Source organism: Ailuropoda melanoleuca, chromosome 18, assembly GCF_002007445.2.
Source record: "Ailuropoda melanoleuca isolate Jingjing chromosome 18, ASM200744v2, whole genome shotgun sequence".
Lineage (NCBI taxonomy): Eukaryota > Metazoa > Chordata > Mammalia > Carnivora > Ursidae > Ailuropoda > Ailuropoda melanoleuca.
The window spans coordinates 34,081,064-34,098,629 of NC_048235.1; the positions used below are offsets into that span (position 1 = coordinate 34,081,064).

Here is a 17,566-nt window from a genome sequence, read left to right on the forward strand (position 1 = left end):
GAAAGGGGATATAAAAGTATCTCTCATTGATAACAAAAGTGACATCTGTTCCTACCACACCAATAACAGGCTAAAAAATGACTAAAGAGAATTAATTAGTATTGTTACCTGCCCAATGCCAACATCCAGATAGTCACCATTTCCAGTAGCGTCAGTTTTACTGCAGAAGCCTGATTCTTTTGAGATGTTAGATACAGTCACCCTTGAAGCTGGCTGCAGGGTTGGTCTATTAATACCCTAGAAAATAAAATAATTCCGTGGAACTGCTATGTTGTAAAAATATCCAAAAAATTATACAGTTTTTTACCGGTTTGAAAGGATACTTAGGAAAGTTTTTTTTTTTTTTAAAGATTTTATTTATTTATTTGACAGAGATAGAGACAGCCAGCGAGAGAGGGAACACAAGCAGGGGGAGTGGGAGAGGAAGAAGCAGGCTCATTGCAGAAGAGCCTGATGTGGGGCTCGATCCCATAACGCCAGGATCACGCCCTGAGCCGAAGGCAGACGCTCAACCGCTGTGCCACCCAGGCGCCCCAAAAGTTTTGAATAATTCTAGGAAGAGTCTCAGAAAACAAGATAAAGCTGATGGAAACAAAAGTTGTCTTAAGTGATGAACTGACATCCCTACATGTTCTAAATCAATGAAAGCTGTACACAGCTATTTGGGCAGCAGTTGAACTTTAGGCAACCATTATGAGAGGAACAACAGCAGAACATGATGCAGAGGAAGGCCGAGGGCCGCTAAGGGGTGCAATGAAGGGCGATGCCCTTTTAAGAAGCAAGTAGGATGTCTCTATGGGTATAGAAAATGATGCAGTTACCGGGTCAAGAACCGGGCCTTAAATAAGAACTAAGCAACCTGCTACAAAGTGAAAAATAACTACTAAGATATGGAAAGGAATTTAGTGGCCAAAAAAATTGAATGTCAGAGTACTATTACAACATGGATAAACCTCAAGTTCATTATTCTAAAGTAAAAGAAGCCAGTCACAAAGAGCCGCATATTGTATAAATTCCATTTAGATGAAATGTCCAGGTCAACAAAATCTATAATGACAGAAAGTAGACCAATGGTTCACAGGAGGAAGGAATGGGGAGTGCCTGTTAATGTGTATGGGGTTTCTTTTTAGGTTGATGTAAATGTTCTCAAATTAGATAGTGGTAATCATGACACAATTCTGTGAGTACACAAAAAAAAACTCTGAATACACTGAATTGTATATTTTAAAAGGGTGAATTTTATAGTATGTGATATGAATTAGATTTCAATAAAGCGGTTACGAAACCAAAAAAAAAAAAAAAGGAAAAAAATGGAATGGTGGGAAGACTCCAGGGGAGACAAGACTTCCGAAGCTAATAACATTTTTTTAAGGATATCAGTTAAGAAAATGTGTTTAATTTCTAAAAAGGGAGCCAAAGATCAGTTATCAAAATTGCTTAGCTGCCTAAACACCTCACAAAGCACAAGGATACAAGGATGTCAAAAACCATTTAATCCTACAAGCTATATTAAGCACATATTTAATCCTAGAAGTTATATTAAGCACATATTTAATCCTACAAGTTATATTAAGCACATATTTAATCCTACAAGTTATATTAAGCACATATTTAATCCTACAAGCTATATTAAGCACATACCATTGAATTTTTTCTGGTCCTAAAGTAGTTTAATATCTTCTTTCTTGGTCCTAGGGGAATTCCCATTTCCTGAAGATCTTTGTCGGTACATAAAGCCTGGCACAGAAAATCACATATCCTTATTTCTAGGTAAAATAAAATGAATTACACATCCTGTTCTCTGAGAGGAATAGACCTAAGCACTATTGTTCTTTGCTTTATATAATAGGGCTCCCTAGTGGTAAAGCATCATTAATAATTTTGAGAAGAAAAGAGTACTTTATTCATAAAAGCCTAAAGAAGAATAAAAAGTACCAATACTATAGTATCAATGCTATAGTAAAACAGATGATACTGTATTATATTATGTATAATAAATTAAAATATATATATTATTTTATATATGTATATATCTATCTATCTATATATATAAAAACCCTATAGAAGTGGGTATCTACCTGCATGACACAAGAACATTCCTTGATTTTCCTGCTGACTTAGATGTCACATTCCTGTCACAAGCAGTAAGAACACACAGCAAACACTGAGTATGGAAAAGAGTAACAATCAAGATCTCAGCTTAAGTGCTACTCACCTGATCAGGTTAAGGCTTCCTTCACCCTCCCAGACTATGTTAGTTAATCTTATTATACATTCTTAATACTACTGTGTAGTATTAGAACATGTCACAATTTTAATTAAGTTTGATTATTTAATATGTGTCTTCCCCACTAAACCATAAACATAATGATGTTTATGTTTTTATTACATGTTTACGGTTTACATAATATCTTACTGACCACTCTATCTCTAGTACTTGGTAGAGTATGCCTGATCATATTAAACATTCACGAAATGCCTATTAAATGAATGAATGTACTACAAGCCTGAAAAAAAGCACAAAAAAGTGGCAAAAAAAACAAAAAAATAAATAAGCAAATACCAACAATAGAGCTCTTGAAGGTATAACAGAAAATAAGAGCTGGAATAATTAGTGGTCATCTATTCTTACTCTGTTTTCTGAGCTATGTTGTTTTTTAGTCTTTGCTCTATCACTGTGCTTGTCAATATAGCTCCTCTGAACTTTGCTCCACAAAGCAAAGATCACTTTATAAGATAAAAAACACATAAATAATGCTAAAGGACATTACCAACGATAACAGAGTATTTATAGCTACAATGCTTCTAAAGGGCAGGCTCTTAGCAGTAAGATGAAGATAGCATAAAGTTTTAAAAGATTATTTTTACCAGAGCTTCCTTATCTACTTTCTCCTTCTCAAAGATACTAAAGAATTCAGAGAGTTGAAGTTTCTTCAAATCTTCCTCTAATGTCAGTGTGTCTCCTTCATCCGTGACAATATTTGGTGCATCCTAAAAATTAAATTATAAAGCTCATATTCTCTAAATTCATTTAGATTGTCCTTTATTATTATTACTAGCAATAAAAATAATGTACTATATAAGAGTTCTACATAAAGATATACTTAAACTGTAATTTGTACAAAATATAAATTAAGTAGTTAATCTCTAACTTGCAACTTTAGTTGAAACAATGTTTTTGAACAAATGAATGCATGAATGATTATCAAAGTGTTCTTCATCTTCATCAACAAAACATTTATTGAGTTCTTATTAAGAAAAGAGTGTTTAGAACATAAAACAATCTAAAATAAAGCCCCTTTCCTGGAAGAACTCACTCAACAGAAAGAAGACACTTACATAAAAAGAGAAAACATGCAAGATAGGATATGCTAAATACTAATTCAAAACTATAGATAAGTGTTCACGGGACTTAGTTTTTACAAAAGATGTTTTGTTTTGTTAAGATTTTATGTATGTATGTATGTATGTATGTATGTATGTATGTATGTATGTGAGAGCGAGAGAGCACAAGCAGGGGGAGCAGCAGAGGCAGAGAGAGAAGCAGACTCCCCACTGAGCAGGGAGCCTGACGTGTGGCTCAATCCCACGGTATCACGACCTAAGCCGAAGGCAGATGCCACCCACGCACCCTAAAAAAGATGTTTAAACATCAAGTTCTCCCACTGCTTTCAAAGGGAATTTCTATAAATCATTTTGTATCCAATTTATTCATTTCCTCATCATATGTAAACTTCATTTCAGCTCAGTGAGTCTATAATTCTAGCAATAGATGAGAAGTGCATATTTATAATTGAAAATAGATACCTTTGGTTATTTTAGAATGTGGCAAATATTTGTGGAAGCTTATTAGTATCTTGCTTCTATCATCCATGAATGACAGAGATAATTACAAGTCTATTAAAATTAAAATGAATGTAAAATTAATGTTATGATATGAGACTAAACTAAGCCTAAAGACAAAAAATAAGTCTAAAATCTAAAAAATCCGTCCTAAGAAATGGTACAAGAGAAGCTACCTGTACATCTAAATTACCTTTTCACTGTCCATATCCACCAAAGAATCTTTCTGATTTGTTAGGATATCAAACAATATAAGTGAGCCTAAAATAAAAGAAAGAAGGGACAATTTATAAGTACTGGCACTACTCAGCTTTTATCCAAAAAGTATTAAGCCAATTACCCATGTAGCAAAATCTATGAAGCAGGAAGTCTTTCTTTCCAATCCACCACTGCCCTTCCAACCCCTTCCAAATTCATCATAGACCAGTTCTAGACCTCTAAATCTGATACGGATAAAAGACACTGTACTTCAAAAACAGGTGTCCTTAATATGTTAATATTCTCTGGTCACAGAGAATTCATTTGTTACCTAAACTATGACCAGCAATGGATACACCCCCTTTGAAATTAGGGTTCCTCTGAAGAAAAAGTGTATATATTCGATTCATTTCAGAAGCAACTGTGTCCACAATAGTCTGACAGTAGGTGGGGCTATTGTAGAAGAAGACATCCAGAATCGTGTCATTGGTGAAGTGCCTTAGGCGGTTAATGCTGGGCAGAGTTATTCGCTGCAGATCTCTGGAAAAAAACAACAATAACAACAATATTTTAAGCAGAAAACCTACTACATTCCATAACCTCCTCCAAGTTGTTACCCAGCTTAGCCTTCAAGCTTAGACTTAGATATTTAAAGATACAAGAGATGCTATCTATTAATAGGAAATACAAAGGATTCAGAGACATGTTTAATTAAATCAAAATGATATGATCAGCAAAAGTCAGTGAGAATCTCTACAAGACAAATAACCCAGTTTCTTCAATACATAAATTGCAAGGAAATAAGAGATGCAAAGGTAATCAAGAGATTAAAAGAGACTTAAAAGACATATCAAAAAGGGGCTCCTGGGTGGCTCAGTCGGTTAAGCGTCTGCCTTCTGCTCAGGTCAGGTCATGATCTCAGGGTCCTGGGATCAAGCCCCGTGTTGGGCTCCCTGATCAGCAGAGAGCCTGTTTCTCCCTCTCCCTTGGCCCCTCCCTCCACTTGTGCTCTCTTACTCTCTCTCGCTCTATCTCAAATAAATAAAAAGAAAAAATCTTAAAAAATAAATAACCAAACTCCTTACTAAAAAAAAAAAAAAAAAAGAGACATATCAATGAATTGCAATTTATGGACCTTATTTAGATTCCAGTTAAAATGTGTGTGTTTACTACACATTTACTAGATAATTGGAAATTTGGACACTATATTTGCTGGTATTAAGATTTTTTTTTAGGGGCACCTGGGTGCTCAACAGGCAGTCTCATACATGCTCTCTCTAATAAATAAATAAATGTTTTTTAAAAAAAAGGAATTTTTTTTAGGTGTGATAATGGTGTTATGGTTAATATATTTTTAAAAGTCTTTCCGAGGGAAGCCTGGGTGGCTCAGTCATTAAACGTCTGCCTTTGGCTCAGGGCGTGATCCCAGGTCCTGGGATTGAGCCCCACATCAGGCTCCCTGCTCTGCTGGGAGCCTGCTTCTTCCTCTCCCACTCCCCTTGCTTGTGTTCCCTCTCTTGCTGGCTGTCTCTCTGTCAAATAAATAAATAAAATCTTTTTAAAAATAAATAAAAATTGGGGCGCCTGGGTGACACAGCGGTTAAGCGTCTGCCTTCAGCTCAGGGCGTGATCCAGGCGTTATGGGATCGAGCCCCACATCAGGCTCCTCCACTAGGAGCCTGCTTCGTCCTCTCCCACTCCCCCTGCTTGTGTTTCCTCTCTCGCTGGCTGTCTCTATCTCTGTCGAATAAATAAATAAAATCTTTAAAAAAATAAAAATAAAAAATAAATAAATAAATAAAAATAAAAATCCTTTCCGATATATAAACAAACATTTACAGATGAAATGAAATAATATCTTAAGATTTGGTTCAAAAATAGTATGATGGAGGGACGGGCAGTAGACAAGGGTTGAAAAATATTGGATAGAGCAGAACTGGCCATGTGTTGAGGCTTGTTTGCCCTGGGTAATCATAATCTGTACATGAAGATCCATTATATAAGCTATTTTTGTGTACAAAATTCTCTATAATAAAGGATTTTTTTAAAGACAGAAAATACAAAGACAATTTTTTCAGAATTCTTGGCATTAAGGTTTTTTTGATCACAAGTCAAATGATAAATGGATCACCTCCCTTTCTCAATGCAAAATTTCTGAAGGCTGAAAGAAAGTGAGACTGCCAGATGCCAAAGGCAAACAACTCATATCTCAAAAAGGAAGACTATGCTGACATTATGCAAATCAGCTTCCAGTTAAAGCTTTCTCAAAATACCCAAGAAGAGTCCTCAAAGATTCAACAGCTTCTGTAGTTTAGAGGACAATTCGCCCTCAGGAACCTCTTAGCATCAGCTCAAATATGAAGAATGTGAACTCCATACCTAGTAAAAGCAACACCACCATACAACATCTGGCACATGAAATATGCTCAAATCATACAGTATTAAGAACTGAGAGACAGAGAATCAGAAAAGCCATTTCCAAGGCCAACATGGACATAATACTGACTACTTCATTTATCTTCCAGAAAAGCATTTGCCATTCTATCCCAGAACTGTATTATGAACACACTTAATATCCTTAACATAAAGCAACCTTTTCTGACATTACCATAAAATCTACAAACAAAACTGGATTTGTGACTTAAGAAGGCCATCACTTAGGGGCGCCTGGGTAGCGCAGTCGTTAAGCGTCTGCCTTCGGCTCAGGGCGTGATCCCGGCGTTTCGGGATCGAGCCCCACATCAGGCTCCTCCGGTGGGAGCCTGCTTCTTCCTCTCCCACTTCCCCTGCTTGTGTTCCCTCTCTCACTGGCTGTCTCTCTGTCACATAAATAAATAAAATCTTAAAAAAAAAAAAAAAAAGAAGAAGGCCATCACTTAAAAGTTGTACAAATTATACCTCAAGTTATAAATGCTAATAATTAATGTTTGGGGGTTTCCTTTTTTCCCCAACATGGACAAATATTATCTAAATATGATCACAAAAGGAACAACAAAATACTTTGTACATCTTGAGGTAGGCTGGCTTTGACATCTAAAGATGGAAATGCTTATACACTATAGAAGAAAGCAGTATTTGGTTTTAATGCTAAAGAAATAATATACCTGTGATAGTAAATACTAATGAGCTAATAAAACATACTGGAAGACACACACAGCTCTTTACTCCTAACCAGGGTAGTTAAACCAAGGGATTGGTCAGCACTTAATAATGTATCTCTAAGAAAAGACACAGAAGTACAAAAAACTTCTCATTGAACAAATTTTTATATAATCAGCTATAGCAGAAACATCCCAACCACATCAATGATCAAAAAACGTTTTACAATCTAACAACTCAAAGACATAAGGTATTACTCACACATCCACACCAGTAGAATGCAAAGGACTATGCCAGTTGACTGGAAGAAATTCTACCCTCCCAATCTGCTGATTTTCTTGGGCTTTCTTAAAATGTGTCTGTAGCAGATTCAAGGAAACACTGCGAAAATCGTTAACTGGAAAAGAAATTAACTGCATTACCAGGGAAGCAATGAATTCACAGAATAAGGATGCAACAGATCATGTAATTATACTCTCTCCATTTGCTTAGAAAAAATATTTACTTGAGTCAAAAACAGCAAAGTGGTATACAGGAAATATTATCAGTGCACAAAAGCTGTTTCTTTGACACAGAACTTTATTTTACTACACAAAACATTTTATCTAAAGAAAAGCTAACTTCAACACTTCCGTGTCATGGGAGCTATTTCAATTTTTTTAAAAAGAAAAAAAATCACATGACTGTGTCAATTGGCCTTATAGTTAGATTCCTGTACTAACTTTCTGGTTCTTATCAACAACTGCTATCCAATATTTTAGATTGAAAAAAACCCAAAAACACTGTTATTTGAAAGTCATACTACATCAGTCTCACCCTTCCAGAAGGTTTATGCTTAAAAGCATTACCCAGTAAAAGATTCCCAAGTTGGGACAGACTCTGAATATGTACTATGAAGTTTTAGAGGACACTACCTTTCAAAATCAAGTTATACTAATGACCTAAATATTCCAAGTAGAGTATCAGGAGCTTTATCAAACTATAAGTTAAAAAAATGATTGAAGGTTCTGTTATTCATTTAAACTATATCATCTTTTTGGTTCCCTTTAAATTTGGAATGGTTAGAAAGAGGACCATCACATTCATAAAACAATTTTATAAGGATTAAGGGCTTGGTCATTCAAGAATTATTAGTTAAGAGTATAAACTATTAGCCTAAGGAATTTAGTAGTACTTTAGGTCTCAGTTAAGAAGCTTTACTACCTTGCCATCTGTCTTTAGCTCTCCAAATCTTATTATGCAGATAAGATAAAAGACTAAAAACAACAGTTTATCTCAGTTCACAGGAGCACTGACTAATATTCCCACCTTAAATGATTTAATCATACATGCTTTGCAAACCTACCACACTGTACAATGCTTCGAAAGCGGAGATCACAAGCTGGTCCAATCCCATGGACTACAAAAACCAAGTGATCTATTTGTAAAGGTTCTCCTATAAATGAAATTTAAAATAAATTATTTCATATAACTAGTCTTATGTTCTGTTTATAGTCAAACATTCACAATAAATAGGTTATAAAGATGGGAAAATTAAAATATAAGATCATTTTTTAAAATATTTTATTTATTTATTTATTATTTATTTATTTAAGAGGTGGGGAGAGGAGCAGAGGGAGAAGGATAAGCAGACTCCAAACTCACCAGAGGCTCAATCCCACAACCCTGAGATCATGACCTGAGCCAAAAACAAGAATCGGTCCCTTAACCGACTGAGCCACTCAGTCTCCCCTAAGCAGATCATTTAAAGGACACAAAACATTCCTATATTTTACTTACTAAAAATACAGTGATTTTACCATGTTTCTAATTTATCTTGACATAAATTTGTAAAAAAAAATTTCAGGCTTTAAACTTTTTATTTTGAAATACCTGCAATCTTACACAAAACATGAAAGAATAGTACAGACACTTCCATATACTGCTTACAGATTCAAAACTTTAACATTTACATTTGCTTTATTATTGTCTATGTGTTTGTGTTACACACATATTTATTTTTCTGAACCATCTGGAAGCAGATTGCGCATTTCATCAGATTGCACACACCATACCTCTTTAAATACCTAACCCTGTAAATATTTTAATATGTATTTCCTAAGAACATTTTCTTAAATAACCACAGTACAGTTATTGAATTTAGGCAACATAACATTGGTAGGATACTTTTATCTAATATTCCATTTTTATCAATTATATCAATAATGTCTGGTGTGTATATAAGCCTTAATTTTTAAACTCATCTTCTTAACATTTTTTTTCATGTTTTTATTTATTTAAGTAATCTCTACACCCAATGTGGGGCTCGAACTCACAACCCCAAGATCAAGAGTCACATACTCCTCTGACTGAGCCAGCCAGGTGCCCTTAAACTCATCTTTTTAAATCATAGTAAGTCTAAGGGGCGCCTGGGTGGCTCAGTTGTTAAGTGTCTGCCTTCGGCTCAGGGCATGATCCCAGGGTCCTGGGATTGAGCCCCACATTGGGCTCCCTGCTCTGCTGGGAGCCTGCTTCTTCCTCTTCCACTCCCCCTGCTTGTGTTCCCTCTCTCGCTGGCTGTCTCTCTGTCAAAAAATTAAATAAAATCTTAAAAAAAAAAGTTATAATAAGTCTAAGACTTGTAAGTATAGTAAGTCTAAGACAAGCCATCTCCTCTCAGGGATAAAAGGAATTTTGTAATCCAGTTAAATATATTATAAAACCAAACATAATGGCCCTACCTGGATAGCAATGGATAAACATCAAAGTTCTACTGAAAAAGTTTTCCTTAGTTCACGATCTTCAAGAACAGGAATTACCAGAAATTAATTTTTAGTCAAACAGGTGGAACCACACTTCTTAAAATTAGGACTACATCAGTTCATTTGTACCAACTGACTTCTTGATTAGAATTGCCAAATTTTATCCATCCCACAATATATACTTAGGAATTTTAAAATAGATTTTTATATCTATTAAGATTCATAGTGGGGCGCCTGGGTGGTGCAATCCGTTAAGTGTCCGACTCAGTTTTGGCTCAGGTTGTGATCTCAGGGCCATGAGATGGAGCCCTACCTTGGGCTTCGCACTCAGTGCGGAGTCTGCTTGAGATTCTCTCTCCCTCTCCCACTTATGCGCACTCTCTAAAAGGAAGGAAGGAAGGAAGGAAGGAAGGAAGGAAGGAAGGAAAAGGGAAAAGGAAGAGAAGGGAAGGGAAGGGAGTCAGGAAAGAAAAGAAAAGAAAAAAAAAGAAAAGAAAAGAAAAGAGGAAAGAAAGAAAGATTCTTACTAGATGAAATGATGCTAATCTTAACTCAAAATAAGCCCATATGACTAAATCATTTTTAAGCCTCGAGGTAATCCAAAACCATAGAAAAAGTCACAATTTGAGTCATAAATAAGTCCATCAGAAGAAAAAAAATAAACAACTAACATTACCACAATGAATGTCAACAGAGATGTTCTCAACCCCTCTCTTCACTGTTCTTGGTCGGCCCTGTTCAGTGGGTGTTGAACCCCATTCATCAGACCCTGCAACTGGCTGGTAATGCACCATAAGCTTAAATAGAAAAGACCAAAGCAATAAATATATTCTACATTATAGACATCTCTATTTACACATTCTCTAGGAACCATGTCTTTCAAAACAGAATACACAGTCAAATCTCAACCAGAATTTTGATATGGAACTCTGACAGCTTGAAATGAGAAGCCTGAAAATATGGTAGGTTAATGTTGTACATGTTAAATACCTTACAATTTTGTCAATTATACCTCAATAAAGCCAAAAGAGAAAAAAACACCAGGCTAACATCTATCAGTAATACCCTACACGTGTAAAATATGCCCACATAATGTGTCAGTGATATTCTTAATCTACAGTGCTGTACTTTTCCCTAAGAAAATTCTTTTGTATAAGGTGAAGAAGGTAAAAAATGGTGGCAGTGGATACAAGTTTCATAATTGTGAATGCAATATAAAAATTTCCAAAGGCTATCCTAAATAGAATCCCTATGAAAAAGAAACCAATTAAGTTCTCCTTAGTAATACAATTAACCTTTAACCCCACATGAAAGAAAGGCTTAATTTGCTTTACCTTTGGATTGTGTAATATAATAATTTCTCTGTTGGGAGACTCCAGTTTCTTTTTCCACTCATCCAGAGTTACAGCAAGCATGTACGTTTCCTTAAGAGAAAACATGTTTCATTAGATTTCTCTAATAGCTTTTCTATTAAAACTGAATTTTTTTTTACAAGAATACTGCTAAACAATTACATAAGAAAATCCAACTCCAATTTATCAAATATTTGAAAATTCTTTTAAAATTACAACAGATAGTAATATAGAACAAAAAAATCACTACTTTTATCACTAGAGAAAATCATTGTTCACATTTTGATATACTTCTTTCAATAATATTAATATCTACTCCAATGTAAAGGAAGCAAATTTCAGACTTTCCAGAGCCAGAAAAATAAAAGGCTAAAAAGACTAATCTTGTCATTATTTAAGTATTAACAATTATCACCATTAGGAAAAAAATTTTAACTTAAAGGGATAAGTTTATATAGCATTTTAAAATTGGAAAATAAAACTACTTTATCTTGAAACTAACTTGCAAAATAAATGCTATGGGATCCAGATAGAACCAAACTCTAGAAATTTCACAAAAATAAGTCACAAGAAAAGATTATTAAATAAAAGAAGAAAAAAATGAAAAAAGCGAAAAGGGGTCAAAGGAGTACCTCTAAAACTTGGCTGAAGCTCTCTGAGTAGGGAACATACTTATTATCTTTGTCTCCCTTGTAAAACCAGGTACATCGTCTCACTTCCGACGCTAGCTCATCCCAGTATACAGCATACCGCATCCTCTCCCCCAAATGCACATCATATCTGCCCCCATCAGTGGGGACAACTCTCCCATTACAATCTTTTCCTATCAAGGAGTGGAAAGGGGGAAAGAAATACATATATAAAAATAAATCTCCCAAAATACAATTCTGAGTTATACTCTAATGTTGTGAGACATAAGAATGAATATTTTCTACTTGGCTAAACATTAAGCAAAACGGAATTGATATTTTTTCACTACTCTACAAACCATCAAAATCATTCTTAGTTTTAATGACGCGTGAAAAAAATAATACCCAAACACTGTTTTGTTCTTTTTGTGAGAGACAGTAATGTCCCATTGTAACAAACAAAAGTATATAAGGCTTTTCTGAATTTTTTGCTTTAGGGGCCAAAAAGTGAATTAACAACCATGACCATCAGGATGCTAAAACAGTTACTAGAGCCATTCTTATTTCATAAAAGTAGAAAAAACAAGTGACAAATTAAAGAATTCATTCTTTTGCAATGTGACATGCCCCCATTCTTCATAAACAAAAACTGAAACATATGCTAGAACATAAGAAATATTATTAGATAACTATGCAGAAATTACAATAAGTACTGCTTTCAAATACAGCCCAAATTCTTAAATATTATAAATTGACTGGTTAGTAGTGCAAAACTTCTATTTCTATATAAAAATGCTGTGGGAGAGAGAACTACAAAAAAAAAGGTGCTATAGGAAAACAAAAAAACCCTAATATTTTTAATAGCACTCAATATAAGAACTATTCTATTAGACTGAGAGAAATAGTCTTAATCTATTAAAAGTCATCATTTTTATCCTACCAGAGCCATATGCCTCTTCCAGCTGCTGTGAATCCTCAGAGTTGAAAGGAATCCATGTCTCCTTAGAATCTATTATTTTACAATAAAACCAATGAGGAGAAACTGGTTCATACAAACCGCCAGCATCCATGTCTAGTAGCTCAAAGGAACTACATGAGTTTGGTGACGGAGATGGATCTGACTGGGACAATTGTTCCTGGTGTGATTCCACTGATGACATTTCGCTCTCTAAAAGACAAGACATAAGAAAACTATCGGGAAAAATCATTTTTCTTCCATTAACACTGAAATTTGTCTCACACACATACACAAACAACTGGTCATTTTAAGGAGCCATTTCTGGGAAAAAAAAATCTCAGGGGGCCACACAACTGAATATGGAAATAAGGTATAAATTAACAGCTGGATTTGAGGGGGAGCTTTAAACAAAATGCTTCTTATAGTCAGACCAACCACTTTACACTGATTTCCCAATTCTCTCAGAAAACTGCATGGGTTTAATCAATCAATAAAGTATAAGACAAACCCAGAGGGGCGCCTGGGTGGCTCAGTCAGTTAAGCATCTGTCTTTGGCTCAGGCCATGATCTCAGGGTCCTGGAATAGAGACCCGCATCCCATTGGGCTCCCTGCTCCCCGGGGGAATCTGCTTCTGCCTCTCCCTCTGCTCCTCCCCCTCCTCGTGCTCTCTCTAGCTGGCTCACTCTCTCAAATAAAATTTTAAAAAATAATAAAATAAAATTAAAATTAACTTAAAAAAAAAAGACAAACCCTGAATCAGAAGAAACACATGGTCAAAAACTTGATTGCAACAAAACATCTTACCCTAATTCCAATCTAAGTCTATTGCTAAAGACAAAAAATTCACTCCGTCTTAGTAACACCTAGATTTTAGGCTCCAGGCCCCTAGCATTACACACTTACATGATTATAGGAATCTTAAAATATTGAAAGTAAAACTATTCACTTAAGAACCTGTCACCTTTTATTGATCCTTGAAATGTACTTAATTAGCGACTCGGGCACAAATTCTGAAAACACGAACCCTCGTTTGAGCCACTGTGCGCACGCGCACACCCACTCATATCGTCCAAGTCTCAGGAGAAAAGTAACAAGTGACCTCAAAAACCGCCTTCCCTTAAAGACGACTCTGACCTACGTGGTCCTACCCCTTCAACACCCAGGCCACTTGGCAAGTACACTGCACACACTGAAGTGTACTCAACCTGAAGGGAGTGAGCAACATTACTGGTATATCAGCACCGAGAGCTGCGGGATGGCAAACACCTGGCCTCCTCTGAGCGAACGTTCTCCAGGCTTTCGGCCACTTTATCTTTTTTCCTAGCACCAATTTACCTCCGCCACCTTGGCGCGTCCCTTCTCCCCCACGACCCTGGGCCTCCTGCAGCCCAGATCTGGGACCTCAGAGCTCGGGGACTTGCCTCCTCCCGCTTCCAGCCCTGCAGAGCGGAGCAGAGCCACCGATGGAAACGAGGTAATTTCCCGGTGCCTTAGAGCGCAGTCGGTACAAAGGGAAGCCTGGCCGCTCCACCGGGACAGGTCACCCACCCCCGGGGGTGGTCCTCCCAGCACCTCCTTTCGCTGTCTCAGGCATCGCGTCCTCCTCCGCCCCCAGCATCCTCAGCCCGCAGTGCCTCCAACCCGCAGCCCCGTGGGGCCTCCCTCCGCCCAGCCGCCCACCCCAACACGCCGTCGCGGGCTCACCTGACAGCCCCGCTGCCTTTCACACACTCCTGCCCTGGATGAGGGGCGCACGACATGTCCCCGCGGCGGCCTTTCCCCCTAGCCGAGGCGGGGCGGGGCGCAGCAGGGCGGAGCCTGCGGCCCCGCCAGGCTCGTGCCCAACACTGGGCTCCACTGCGCTCCCAGCCGGCGAGCAGCGGGTCCGGCTACTGAGAGCAAAGGTGAGGTTCGAGGACCGCTGAGTGGAAGCGATTGGTGGGGCAAGGAGGACCGCAGGAGACTGGCAGGAAGTGTCGCGAGAGGTGGAAGGAATCGCGCGAGATGTGGCTCCTTCCTGCGGGCAGGGAGCCGAAGCGCTGGGCGTGCGGGCGGTGCGTGGGGCGTGCCCTCCGCTCTGAGCCGGCGCGCGGAATCTCCGTCTGAGGTCGGAGGTCTTTGAGAGGCAGGGATGGGGGATAAGACATTATAGGAGTAAGGGAGCATTTTGAGTTTCAGTGAAAGAAAGCTTCTTCAGGATTAACCAGCCCAGCCTCCTCACTTGGTAGACTGATGGGATTTGAGTTTCAGTGAAAGAAAGCTTCTTCAGGATTAACCAGCCCAGCCTCCTCACTTGGTAGACTGATGGGAAAAGAGGCGCCGCTGACCCTGGTACTACTCTGGCTAACTGTACTAAAGGGCCAGGAAAGATGGGAGAACCCGCTGGAAACGCAGATGCCACGCCCCTGGTGAGCAATAGAACGAAAGGGCGTTCGCAGCAGCTTCCACTTCTGGGTGTGAAAGGAGAATGGATACCACTGGCATTTGCAAAGAAAAAAGTTTCTCTCTGGGGCATTGCCTCCCCCTTACATTTCTTAGCATTTTGAGGCTGCCAAAAAAAAAGAGTCTATAAAAATGTAGAAGTGAGCTTCACCAGATTTAAAAGCTGCACGAGGGGTTGGAAACGAGGTATTTTTGTCCAAACAGGTTGACATAATTGAGGTGAAAAGTTGAAATGAATTTCCCACAGTCTTGAAGCTAATGGCCTGCCCTGCTCTCCTGAGTATTTAGTTTTCTGGAAGGCCTCCGCTCCATTGAGTATTCAGTAAGACACTTGTCTATTTTCTAACTAGTTTATAGGGCAAGGATTCAGGGATATTTTCAGTTTTGTTATTTCTTCAGAAACCGAGAAAAAAAATTTTATAACATTAATTCTCTTACAGGTTAACAGCCACACACGGATATTCACAAGTTTACTAATACCTTCTCAAACTTACAACACCTAAAAAAGCTTCTGCTTTCCAGGGAGAGGGTAAGGAATGCCACAGTTGTCCCATTCTCTAGGATCTTGTCAGATGACTAGCTAATATCATAGACTAATAATAGGAGCTAGCATTTACTGAGCTCTTACTGCTTCTAGGTAGGGTTGTAAGCATTTTACAAGTGTAATCCCATTTAGTCCTCACCACAACTTGAAGTACAGACTATAGTTCTCCCTATTTGGAGAGGTAAAATGACTTCTCCAAAGTCATGCTATCAGCAAGTGATGGAGCAAACATGGTGTCTGTCTTCAGAGCCTGCAGGTAAGTAACTTACTTCAACTCAGTCAGTTAAGTGACAAAACCAGACCTTGAATTTAGGTCCTCTATCTCCAAATCTCTATATCCTCGGTACCAGCTCTTCTCAATTTTTTTGGTCTCAGGAACCCTTTACCCTGTAAATTATTGAGGACCTTAAAGAGTATTGTTTATGTAGCTTATATCTATCATTATTTACTGTATTAGAAATTAAAACAGAAATTTAAATATTTACTAATTCATTTAAAATAACATTAAAAACCCATTTCTTATAAATAAAATTTTTAATGGAAAAACATTTTCCAAAATGAAAAAAATCAGGGGAAAGAATGACATTGGTTTACGTTTCTGAAAATTTCTTTAATGTCTGGTTTAACAGAAAACTGTTGGATTCTCATATTTGCTTCTGCATTCAAACTGTTACAACTTTAGTTTTGGTTGAAGTATATGAAGAAAACCCAGCTTCCCTCAACTATGAGTTGGAGAAGGAAGAAGTATTTTAACAGCCTCTTCAGATAATTATGGCTATTCTTCTTAATGCTACATTAAAATTCAACAAATGGTGGCTTCTTAAAGGTTCGTTGCAATATGGAATCCAAAAACATGTCAGTGAATATTTTGTATTCTAATACATTAAAATCCATTGGTCTGTCTTGCACTTTGAATGGATCTTTTACCTATACATGATTTATGACATCAAGCATTGGTTATTTGGAAAATATCAGTTCACTGTGCTATTAAGTCTTCCAAATGTTAACACATTTCATTATACTATATATACATTTTTAATTACCAGCAGTCTCATTAGAAGAGCCTTTAAGTATTGGGAAGCTGTCAAGCTCTTAGCAAATAAAAGTTCTCTAAAGTCTGCTTTTTTTCTTGAAAGTTCACAGTTTATCATTGGGGATAAATACTGTCAGTTGTTTTCTTTGAAGTAACAAGCTCATTTGTTTTCAAGAGACTCTATCAAATAGCTCAGTCTAACTAGCCCTAGTTTCTCTGTATTTTTAAATAAAAATGATGTTCCATGAAAAAATGAGTAGCTAGTTCAGTTACCAGTTCAAATAGTTTAAGTGCTTTCTCCTCAACAGACCAACATACTTCAGTAAGCAGAACTGTTGCATGCATCCTATTTTATCGCACAGAATATGAAAAAGGTGTGAATGTGGGGGTTAATATTTAATAACATTAGTAATTTTTACTTCATGAACAGTATGCTTCAGTGAAATGGGCACTCTTTTTATTATGAACGCATGGCAGTGCACAATACAAGGACTGACAGTACAATTTATTTCCACTGCCTTAATTCTTGCTAAGGCATCAGTAGTTTTACCCACCATTGCTTTTGCATCAACAGTGCAAATGTCAAAAACACAGCAAAAAAAAAGCAAATCATGTCTTAGTATTAATAGTTTCGATCTTGTGATCCCTGAAAGGACCCTCAGCATTCATGGACTACCCTTTGAGAACTACAGCAATTAAATGTGCCCATCCAGCAGCTTGGAATAT

The 17,566-nt window shown here is 37.2% G+C and overlaps 1 protein-coding gene and 1 long non-coding RNA gene across 2 annotated transcripts in view; one reads left to right on the plus strand and one right to left on the minus strand.

Moving 5' to 3' along the window:
* Positions 1-14,817, minus strand: part of DDHD2 (DDHD domain containing 2) — a 27,975-nt gene extending 13,158 nt beyond the window's left edge. Inside the window, exons 1-12 of the mRNA XM_002917233.4 lie at positions 14,526-14,817; positions 12,803-13,030; positions 11,866-12,056; positions 11,216-11,305; positions 10,558-10,678; positions 8,486-8,575; positions 7,402-7,537; positions 4,373-4,581; positions 4,037-4,104; positions 2,869-2,991; positions 1,642-1,737; positions 109-237 (exon numbers count right to left, since the gene is read on the minus strand). Coding sequence (XP_002917279.1) covers positions 109-237; positions 1,642-1,737; positions 2,869-2,991; positions 4,037-4,104; positions 4,373-4,581; positions 7,402-7,537; positions 8,486-8,575; positions 10,558-10,678; positions 11,216-11,305; positions 11,866-12,056; positions 12,803-13,022 — 1,473 coding nt within the window. The 5' untranslated portion in view covers positions 13,023-13,030; positions 14,526-14,817. The remainder of the gene's footprint in view (positions 1-108; positions 238-1,641; positions 1,738-2,868; positions 2,992-4,036; positions 4,105-4,372; positions 4,582-7,401; positions 7,538-8,485; positions 8,576-10,557; positions 10,679-11,215; positions 11,306-11,865; positions 12,057-12,802; positions 13,031-14,525) is intronic.
* On the plus strand, positions 14,806-16,846 carry LOC117797101. The gene is made up of 3 exons (XR_004621982.1): positions 14,806-15,229; positions 15,704-16,063; positions 16,437-16,846. It is a non-coding gene; the product is annotated as an uncharacterized LOC117797101 (long non-coding RNA).
* The last annotated feature ends 720 nt before the right edge of the window (positions 16,847-17,566 follow it).